The sequence below is a fragment of the Perissodus microlepis genome, chromosome 2 (genome assembly GCF_051167445.1).
Source record: "Perissodus microlepis isolate ML-2025 ecotype Zambia chromosome 2, ASM5116744v1, whole genome shotgun sequence".
In the NCBI taxonomy this organism is placed as follows: Eukaryota; Metazoa; Chordata; class Actinopteri; order Cichliformes; family Cichlidae; genus Perissodus; species Perissodus microlepis.
Window position 1 is genome coordinate 11,005,349 of NC_140462.1, and position 11,435 is coordinate 11,016,783.

At 38.0% G+C, this 11,435-nt stretch overlaps 1 protein-coding gene across 1 annotated transcript; it reads right to left on the reverse strand.

Moving 5' to 3' along the window:
• Positions 1–3,324: 3,324 nt before the first annotated feature.
• On the reverse strand, positions 3,325–11,360 carry LOC146392351 (toll-like receptor 1). Its single transcript, XM_084945690.1, has 2 exons — positions 11,121–11,360; positions 3,325–7,227 (listed from the first exon to the last, which is right to left on the reverse strand). The coding sequence occupies exon 2, from the start codon at positions 7,219–7,221 to the stop codon at positions 4,768–4,770; it is 2,454 nt and encodes an 817-aa protein (XP_084801816.1). The 5' UTR covers positions 7,222–7,227; positions 11,121–11,360; the 3' UTR covers positions 3,325–4,767.
• Between the last annotated feature and the right edge of the window lie 75 nt (positions 11,361–11,435).

Genomic DNA, 11,435 nt, shown 5'->3' on the forward strand with positions numbered 1-11,435 from the left:
CAGCGTCACTCTGAGACAGGATATTTCTAATTTTAGAGATGTTGCGCAAATGGAAGAAAGCAGTCTTACATATTTGTTTAATATGTGCTTTGAAGGACATGTCCTGGTCAAAAATGACTCCAAGGTTCCTCACAGCGTTACTGGAGGCCAAGGTAATGCCATCCAGAGTAAGAATCTGGTTAGATACCATATTTCTAAGATTTTCAGGGCCGAGTACAATAACCTCAGTTTTATCTGAATTAAGAAGCAGAAAGTTAGCGGCCATCCAGGTCTTTATGTCTTTAAGACATTCCTGCAGTTTAACTAATTGGTGTGTGTTATCTGGCTTCATGGACAGATAGAGCTGGGTGTCATCTGCATAGCAGTGAAAATGTATGCTATGTCTTCTAATGATGCTGCCTAAGGGAAGCATGTATAATGTAAACAGAATTGGTCCTAGCACTGAACCCTGTGGAACTCCATAATTAACCTCAGTGTGTGAAGAGGACTCTCCATTTACATGCACAAATTGGAGTCTATTAGATAGATATGATACAAACCACTGCAGTGCAGTACCTGTAATACCTACAGCATGTTCTAATCGCTCTAATAGGATATTATGGTCAACAGTATCGAACGCTGCACTGAGGTCTAGCAGGACAAGCACAGAGATGAGTCCACTGTCAGAGGCCATAAGAAGATCATTTGTAACCTTCACTAAAGCTGTTTCTGTGCTGTGATGAGCTCTGAAACCTGACTGAAACTCTTCAAATAAACCATTCCTCTGCAGATGATCTGTTAGCTGTTTGACAACTACTCTTTCAAGGATTTTTGATATGAAAGGAAGGTTGGAGATTGGCCTATAATTAGCTAAGACTGCTGGGTCTAGAGATGGCTTTTTGAGTAAAGGTTTAACCACAGCCAGCTTGAAGGCCTGTGGTACATAGCCGACCATTAGAGATAGGTTGATCATATTTAAGATCGAAGAATTAATCAATGGCAGGACTTCTTTGAGCAGTTTTGTAGGAATGGGGTCTAAAAGACACGTTGATGGTTTGGAGGAAGTAATTATTGAAGTTAACTCAGAAAGATCAATTGGAGAAAAAGAGTCTAACTTAACATCAATGGTACTAAGAGTAGCTGTAGATAATATTACATCTGTGGGATGATTACTGGTAATTTTTTCTCTAATGATAAAAATTTTATTTGTGAAGAAGTTCATGAAGTCATTACTAGTTAACGTTAAAGGGATGGTTGGCTCAACAGAGCTCTGACTGTTTGTCAGCCTGGCTACAGTGCTGAAGAGAAACCTGGGGTTGTTCTTATTTTCTTCAATCAGTGATGAATAGTAAGATGTTCTGGCTTTGCGGAGGGCTTTCTTATAAAGCAGCAAACTATTTCTCCAGGCAAAATGATGATCCTCTAAATTTGTGACACGCCATTTCCTCTCCAGATTACGAGTCATCTGCTTTAGGGTACGTGTTTGAGAATTATACCACGGAGTCAGGTACTTCTGATTAGAGACCTTAGTTTTCACAGGAGCTACAGTATCCAGAGTCGTACGTAGTGAGGAGGTGAAATTATTAACAAGATAATCGACCTCTGTTGGGGTAGCGTTCAGATAGCTGCTCTGCTCTGTGTTGGTACAGGGCATTGAAGATGATAACAGTGGGTGGATTATATTCTTAAACTTAGTTACAGCGCTTTCAGAAAGACATCTACTTTGATAAAATCTACTCTCCACCGCTGTGTAATCAATTATTGTAAATGTAAATGTTATCAGGAAATGATCAGACAGGAGAGGTGTTTTCAGGAAACACTGTTAAATGTTCAGTTTCTATGCCATATGTTAAAACAAGATCTAGAGTGTGATTAAAGTGGTGGGTGGGTTCTTTTACATTTTGAGAGAAGCCAATTGAGTCTAATAACAGACTAAATGCCATGTTGAGGCTGTCATTTTTAGCATCTACATGAATGTTAAAATCACCCACAATAATTATTTTATTTGAGCTCAGAACTAAATTAGATATAAAGTCTGAGAAATCAGACAGAAACTCTGTGTAAGGCCCAGGTGGACGATAGATGATAACAAGTAAGACTGGTTTCTGAGTTTCACAGCTGGGGTGGACAATGTTAAGCATCAGGCTTTCAAATGAATTAAAAGTCTGTCTTGGTCTTTCATTAATTAATAGGCTGGTGTGAAAAATTGCTGCCACACCGCCCCCTCGGCCTGTGCTTCGAGGTTTCTGGTAGTTAGAATGACTCGGGGGTGTTGATTCATTTAAACTAACATAATCATCCTGCTGCAACCAGGTTTCTGTAAGGCAGAGTAAATCAATTTGTTGATCAATTATTAAGTCATGTACTAACAGAGACTTGGAGGAGAGAGACCTAATATTTAATAATCCACATTTCACTGTTTTACTCTTTGGTTCAGATGTGGATACTGTACTGTTCTTTCTTTGTAATTGTTTATGTTTAAGTTGTTTGTTGCTGGTTTTTAGTTTGTTTTTTGCAACTTACCTTGGTACCAGAAAAGAGTCATTTTTGTTGCATCTTTGTGCTGCCATCCTGCCCTGGTTAATATATCATGATGACCATGTTATCTTGCCATTTTTGACAACAAAGGTTTCTCATTCAACTTGAGGGGTTTTTTTTGTCAGAAGATGCATGATTCTTTGGGTTGTATTGCTCCCCATCTTTTCCAGATACCTCCTCATCTTCCTACTTAATTTTGCCTTGCTGGGGAAATGAAAAAAATCAGCTCTACAGGCTGTTCAGTGGGGAAAAGTGGATTCATGACTTCAGTCTAGAGAAAACTGCGGGTCCTCTCATCTGCAGTGGATTTAGAGTCTCTGAATACTACTATTAGTCAGGGCCTTGATGGTTGTGCTGAAATTGTTTGAACCTTGAACGATGGTACACCTGCACAAGAAAGTTTTAGTTCTTTCAAAGATCAATCAGTGTGTGTGTGTGTGTGTGTGTGTGTGTGACCTGGGCCGAATCAGAGAAGAAATTTCTGTCGGAAAAGCTACAACTCCTGCTGGAGATCGAGATGGAGAGGGCCGATTGCACAAGGAAGCCTGGCAGTCAAAGCTCAAGGCTCATAGTGGTGAAACGCCTGGGATACAATGACAGAACAGCCATTCTCCAATGTCTCCCACTGAAAGGAACTAAAATAAACATAAATGAAGACTTTAGAGAAAGATCTGTGAGGGCTGTGAGAGCGACGAGGACGTTGCCTATTTGTGTTATGATAAACTGATTATTTATCCCTGCCATCCCCGCACCAAAATCAACAGACAAACTTTAATTGTCAATCAGACATGACAACTCTTCCATGGCAGCTGATATTTCACACACATGGTCTGGAACTGATTAGTTTCAAATACACTGCACAGTAGGAACTGCAAAATGACACTGACCCTGATAATAACTCTTTCTTCAACATTAAAATCAGTTTTTATTACTCCCTGGACGACCAGTTTAATAGCACCATCACACAAGATAAATTTTCAATACTTCACAGTTTTACACTTTAATAACAACAGAAGCCTGTAGGCCAACTTTCACAACATCAAACATTACCCCAGTCACTTTGCACATATTTTAATACAATAGCTATATCATTTGAAATGTGTCACAACTGAAATTTTTATATGAAAAAAGAAAAAGGTAATTGTAATTTGTAGAACAACAGGCTCTAGTATAGTTGCATTTAATAGTTTTACCAAAAACACCCCCAAAATAATGTTTATCTTTGGCAATGTCGATACTGATTTGTTGAATCCAAATTAGCACAAATCAACAGATGATTTTATCAACATATACAATATATACAGACTCAGCTTATGTCCTAACCTCATTAGACCCGGCTGAATTCCTTCTCATTGTGTAACATATATTTACTAATAAAGAACATTCTAGAGAATAATATACTGAGTGCATTATTTAAAAAATGATATCAGTTACAACGTAGCAGTATTTAAATGAACTGTTTTTATGTAGCAATTTTCTACTCTGCTTGAGCACTCAAAGCACTTAGTACAACACATGCACGCATCCATATAATCTAACATTCACTCACACTCCAGTGAATGCATTGCGGTTCAGTATCTTGCAGAATGATACTTTGGCATGATTTATTGGCAATGATTTATTGAATCCAAACAAGCACAATTTGACAGCCAAGCATCGAACCACCAGCTTTCCAATTGGCAGACAACTTGCTGCTAATAAAATAGTAAATCAATCAATCAACATTTCATAATTTATGTATATCATGTCAGAGCTTCATTGACTAAAAAAAAAAAAACTATAATTTTTTATATTTTTTATATTATTATTTCTTCTTTTAATTCATGCTTCCTAGAAGAGTGGCATGGTGGTGAACACTGTTGCCTCACAGAAAGGTTCTGGGTTCAAATCAACCATCTAACTGGGGCCTTCCTGTGTGGTGCTTACTTTTTCTACCTGTGTCTGCATAGGTTCTCTCTGGGTATACCAGCTTCCTCTCACAGTCCAAAGTCAAGCAGTTATTGGTGTTAAATGGTGAATCTAAATTGTGTTTGTGAGTATGAATGATTGTCTATCTCTATGTGTTAGTCCTGTGACAGGCTAGTGACTTGTACCCAGCATCTCACCCTATTTCAGCTGGGATATAGGGTAAACCTGAATTGGATAAGAGGAATAGATGGAATAGATGGGGTATTAGGTGACCATGTCTTTAAAGATTCAGGGTAGCTACGATGTATTTCCAGTGTATCCAAATGCTTTTGTTGCCTCTTTTTACCCTATTAACCTCTGTCCCTCTTCAAGTCTTTCCTCTGCCCAATGCTCCTGTACTTGTGTGACTGGAGCATTTGGCAGGTCAGTCTGCAGGGCAGCTCTGAGGTTAGCCCAGAATAACCTTTGTTTTGCCCTGTCTTGAGGCCACTCCAGATATGTGTGGCGGTTCATCATGGACTTCAGCTGGTAGTACTTGGATGGGATTAGGTATTGAGGCAGAGGCTCAAGCAGTACCAGCACAATGCTGTCGGAGCCCAGAGTGAGACGTTGGTGGGTGGCGAAGTAGAGCTCGTAATGACACCACTCGCTCTTGACAAAGTGAGCAGAGAGGACAAACACAGAGCGCCTGCATTTCTCCACACAGCTGATGATGTTCTCAATGATTGTCTTTCCCGGCACAAAATGTTTCTCATGATGACAGATTCTAAGCCCTCCTGCGGGGCCTTCGAGGTTGGGAAGAAGGGAATTGCGCACCCAGTCAACATCGTGTTGGCTATAAGACACAAATGCGTGGAACTCCAGACCCACCAGATCCTCGGGCCGAGCTTGTTGAATTCTTGCACGATGTTTGGCTCTTGTCCACTGCCAGATCATGCCCATGTACCAGGGAACATCCAAACAGTGACACAAAATCACAACGGAAATAATCAGTGTCCCTGCTGGGACCAAAATTGCAACCACTAGAAGGCCAATGCTGCAGGAGACCTCTGGGATCGAGATGTCTCTTAAAGTTGAGTTTCTAACGTCCTCGGGGTATGTGCAGTAATAGCCCTGTGGCCAATTCAGCAGCTCAATTCCTGATTGGCTGTTGTTCTTTTCAGAATTGATAGCGAGCTTTATGAAACCTCTGAGAGTGCACATACAGGTGAAGGGGTTAAAACTGACATCTAGGATATGCAGTTTGGGACAGCTTTCCAATATGTTCACAGATGGGGCATGGAGAGAATTTGACCTGAGCAGAAGCTTGTGGAGTGTGGGGAAAGTGCCACAACCTGGCAGCTCCCGCAGCCGGTTAGCATTTAGATTCAGAGTTGAAAGGTTTCTCAGTTTGAAGATGGATTGCGGAACCACCGAAATCTGGTTGTTCTGGAGGTCCAGTATCTGTGTCCCATTTGGTAGACATTGAAAAACTGACTCAGTCAAACTATTAGAAGACAGATTTATATTGGTGATGCTTGCTGGCCAGATGCACTTTGATGACTGGTCATACCCTATGGAGTTGACACTGAGGTCCAGATGTTGCAGGGACGACATATATTGAAAACGTTGGCTCAGTATCTCAAGTTTTTTAAGACTGTTGCCTACCAGAGTCAAGTTCTTCAGGTTACGCAGGTTCTGACATTCTACAAATTTATCATCCACCACACTTGAGAAGATGGTGTCAGACATAGCACAATTAGAAAAATCCAGCTGGCATATTGGACTCTGTGACTTGGGACAGGTCATGTGTATTATTGGTGTGTCAGTAATCGCAACACTCTCCACTGGCATGCTGATGAAAAAGTTGTATAAAGCCTCCTGTGAGAAGAAAAAACTTGTTACCACTGCCTGGCTGGCTGTGAAAGAAATCACCTGTGATGCTTTGATCACTTCTGTTTCAACTCGAGGAGGCTGCATTATGTGCACATCAGAGGCATCAAGATGTTTCAAAGTTGTATTTAGAGCCACATTTACATATTCAGTTAAGTCTTGCCATTTAATTGTTATGTTGGTGAGATACAAACTCGTTGTGTGGATTTTCACCGTCTCTCTTAGCTGCTTACTTAGGTCTTTGTAGCCATCTATCATATTCATCATCTCCACTTCAGCAAACAGGGACAGAGCATCAGCAGTCAGATTACGGTCAATTTTTTGATTATGTCCAAAGGCTATCTGCAGCCTTTGAGCATGAACATCCTCCAGGCTGCCTGCTTCATAATAAAGTTCATCCTCTAGTAATAACGTCAATGTACGTAGTTTCACTTTAGCAATGTTCTTGAAATCACCCACACTGATGTTTTTTGCTCCAACTGTTAATCTCTCCAGTTTTACAAGAGAGCTGAACTCACTCCCCAATGTCATGGTAAGAAATCTGTTAAAGGCCAAGTTTAGCACCAGGAGGTTCACTGTGTGTAGCAGGTATTGTTGACTTGAGAGGTTCTTGAGATTGTTGTGCGACAGGTCCAGATGTTCCAAGAGAGGCGTGTCAAGAAAAGTCTGTGGATCGATCTCCTCCAAATCATTCCATGACACATTCAGGAACCTAAGGTGAGTGGTTTTTTGAAAGTCTCCATTGTGAAGCTGACGTATGTAGTTGCGAGAGAGGTCTAAAAACTCAGTCGTCTGTGGCAGGTCAGTTGGGACAGAGGAGAGGTTTTGGGATGATCGGTCTACAAAGTTGTCAGGGAATGAAGCGCTCTTCTGAAGTCCCACCAACACAGCTGCTGTCCAGAGTACGGCTGCTGTGACCCTCATTGTAGCCTAAATAAACGATATAGGTATTAGCTTTCATAATATTATTTATTTTTACCATCAGTTGTCAGACTGTTCGATACATCAAAAAAAAAATGTTCAAAAGTCCTACAATAAATTCTTTGTGGTGGTTACAATGCTTAGTAATTGCTGTAGAGAGGTGTGGATTTGATGTAATCATTTTAAAGGATTCAGTGTGCAATGCCTTAATTAAACAGTTTAAGTTTTTAATTAGGGTAGACAAATTGATAAATGTACAAATTAGGTTTTTATCAACTGAATAATGCAGAAGAATTGGAAACTGAAACTTCAGTAGAGTGTTAGAAATCCGTGTTACGTCTCAAATTAAAACATTTTAATTTGAAGTCAGACTTGCACTGTTAGAAAAATCTGTAATTTCAGAATTTTCATATACATTTTACAGCCTTTTCCTGTTATTTTAAACACATGAAATATCAGTAAAATTACAAGAAATATTCTCTGCATTAACATATCTGATTTAATAAAAAATAAATAGAGAAGTGTGCTCATGAATAAACATGTTTTTTTTAAATGCATTTACAGAAAATGTATTCATTTTTACACACAAAAAGAGTGTAAAAATACAGTTGCAAGCTTAACATGATTTATAGAATAGAATAGAATAGAATAGAATAGAATAGAATGCCTTTATTGTCTCTATACATTTGTACAATGAGATACAGAGCATTTCCTACTTACTGGGTGGGGGGGGGGACAGTTCTGCAGCACTATATACATACAAATATACAAGCCATTTTTAAAAAGTAATATGTAATAAATAGTGTTATTACACATGGAATTTGGTATTGCACAGTGGGGAAATTGTTTTTGAAGAAAAAGAAACTGTGGGGAGTCGGTGCTCAGTGTGTGAGTGGAGGAGAGATATGCTATGATACTGATCACTTATAAGCTATGTTTATTTAAAAAATATTACAGCTAAATTCTAATTTAATTCTAGAACTACATCCAAATTTTGATTCATTTAGTATAAAATTACACAAAACTGACTGATGAATGATGCAGGGTTACTTTACAGATAAATATGACAAGTACTGTAGTTAATGTCATCTTGATAATAGACTTCAGGTTCTTCCCTCAGTGTTTTTCAACCTCCATGAGGCCCTTTGGTGTTAATTCTTATCATTATTATTACGTATTGTTATAATCTCTGCGTATTCCTGTTTCAAATGATTCTCTCTTCCAGTTTTTTGTTTTTGTTTTTGTTTTTTGGGGGGTAGTCATTTCTCTCTTGTGTCTTGCATTTAGTTTTGCTTCCTTTGTATCATTTCCTTTGTTCATGTTCAGGTCATTCTTTAACCTCCACTCATGTGCTCCCTGTTCTCCAGATGTTTTTATTTTTTCCCCTGTGGATATTCTGCATACATCCTAATTAAATTGTAGTTTTCACTTTCATTTGAAGTACTGCATTTCCATGCCTCTCACTCGACGCTTCATGACAGATCACACATGCATATGCAAATGCTCATTGCTCACGCTGTTACACAATATAATTAATTTAGACTTTCCACTTAACCTAAACTCTTTACATACACACTACTCTAGTGCAAGAATAACTCTACAAAAACTTTGCAAACTCTCACTGTTTTGCTTGGTGATATATCAAAAAAATATATATATTAATGTCAGTATCAATGTAATTAAAGTCAATGTTTACTTACTAACTACTAATTGTTTTTTGTTTGTTTTTTGTATTTAATTCAAAAGATGCTTCTTGAAGATAAATCCTAGCACAAGATGATATAGAAAAGAACACTTTCAGCAGCCATCTTCCCTGAATTATGTGGTACTGTGAGCATGAGTCCCACTAAAAGGCTGCCAGCGTTTATTCTGTTCCTTCTTGCACAAAGAGATAGGTCCTGAGGCTCAGTCCTGTCCTGTCCTGCTTCCCTCATGTAATAGCCTCTCCCCTGGTATCCCCTCTACCACATGCAAAGCTTTTAAGAAAAAAATACTAAAAGCACAGAGCTGCAAAAAAAAAAGAACTGCTTAGGTTGCAGGGCTGGCATTACCAAACTGTTAAATGGTGCGTTATACCCATTTCCCGGTGCGTACATTCACATGCATCTGAGGGAATTTTACCACACGTGCGTAGCCCCCACAACAAGCGACTGTGCCGCCACTAAAGCAAAATCAAAAAGAACCTAGAAATTGTGGCATACAAAACACCAAACAACTCAGGAAATAAGATATAAGGAGACAAGAATAAAATCCACACACTCTAAAATACAACTTTTAAAAGCACAATTACAATATAACAAACAGTTAAGATGAAAACACCATAAAACAATGAACCAGTCAATGCCAGTCCATAAATAACAGCAAAGCAACAACAAGGCTACAACAAGACAGCAGCAGTGTGTAGGCCTGAAACAAGAGAGGGAAAACAATCACCCAGGGTCCACCCTACGATAGATAACCCATGAGGATCCTACTTACCCTTTAATAGTTATACATATTAACCAGTTGCCAGGGGAAATGAATGCGGTCTGCAATACTTAACAACAGACTGTGATCTTTGCCACCTTGAACAGAAATTAGTGCAAACTGCCAGAGCTCAGGAGTAGACTGCAGTTGTTCCTTATAACCAACATCTGATTAACAGCTAAGGGAGAGGTTAATGTTCATGCTGCATTCACAGAAAGCATGTTTGAACCAACATCCACCACATCTAACCCACTACATTTACTTTTACAAATTGTTAGAAGTTTTCTGTATTCGTATTGCATTACAGCAGTATTATGAAATTATTACACAAAGTAAATTTAGTGTTTTATTTAGCTCAACTCTTTCGATATTCACATCCATCAGTATGTACTTCATAAGATCTGTAATGTAATTACAATAACATTTTCTGTATATTTCTAATATTGTTTAATCTCCGTTTACACCTAAAAGAACTGTATTTTAATGTAATACAATGTAAAAAAAATATGGACTTTTTTGTGTATTTTAATTATAGACAATTTCTGTGTTTTTACATGATGACAAATGTAAACACAGTAAATTTCAGTTATTGTGCGCTATTTTTCTGCTGCTAGAATATTACTGGGTTTTATGGGTTTTTAAAAAAAATAGTTTATGTAACATTTTTTGATTTTAGTCAGTATACTAAAAATATGCCAGACATGTGTATTAAAAGCATCAAGGCTAAAAAGAAATTTGGCTGAGCAGAAAGATGAAAGAAATTTAAGGAACAGGCCAGAGTGATGTGAAAACATTATTTTGAAAGGAACTTACCTGGAACAACACTGGTTACTTTCTTTAAGATCAGACTTACTTTTAATTTTTTTGAACTGGTTAAATTCTAATTGGTTTGGTTTACCGTTTTTTCTGGAATTGAGTTTTTCCTTTGTGAATGTGGCTTGCTGTGTGCTTATCATGGAATTGTTGCTCTGTTTTCTTTAATTCCCGTGGTTTTCTTGGTGTCCGTTTTGTTGGAATCTTATATATATGTGTGTGTGTGTGTGTGTGTGTGTGTGTGTGTGTGTGTGTGTGTGTGTATAAATATTGTTGGGGACAACAAAGAAACACAAATAGACATTTAGAAAACCTGCTTTTTCTAAATATCAAAAAACAGTGTGAGCAAAAAGGGAATGTTAATACTGTCATAAATATAAAATACTGCCATTTCATATCATGGTATGAGTTTACGATTATTTATGCATTCATAAATCCCACCAAAACTTTAAAAACAGACATTTGACATCGTCATATTTTAGATTACTTTCAATTAAGTGTTTTTCTTGACTCATGTAATCTAGATATTAAAATAAAATAAAAAAATCCAAAACCACAATAAAGAAAAACCACTCTGGAAAACACCATTTAGTTCATAGACTGATAAAAAAAAGAGCACTAACCTTTATTGTGGTCTGATGGTCACGTTTTTAAGTCTCAAGTACAAAAACATCAGAGTCACAGTGGTTCCAAATCTCTGGATATGGGGAAAAAAGGAAATCAGTAAGACAAAACTGACTGATCGAGAAAGGTATACCACCAAATAAAATTTGGATTAAATGTGACCAAAAGTCATGCGTTAGCACTGCTCCAGCAGTAGCTGCTAATAGTTTTTAAGTTACAGTAAAAGCAACATGAAGCTGAGCGGAAACAGACATAGAAATGAAAGCAATTCCCAGACTACTTATGCTTTTCTCACTTCAACATCCTCTTTTCAC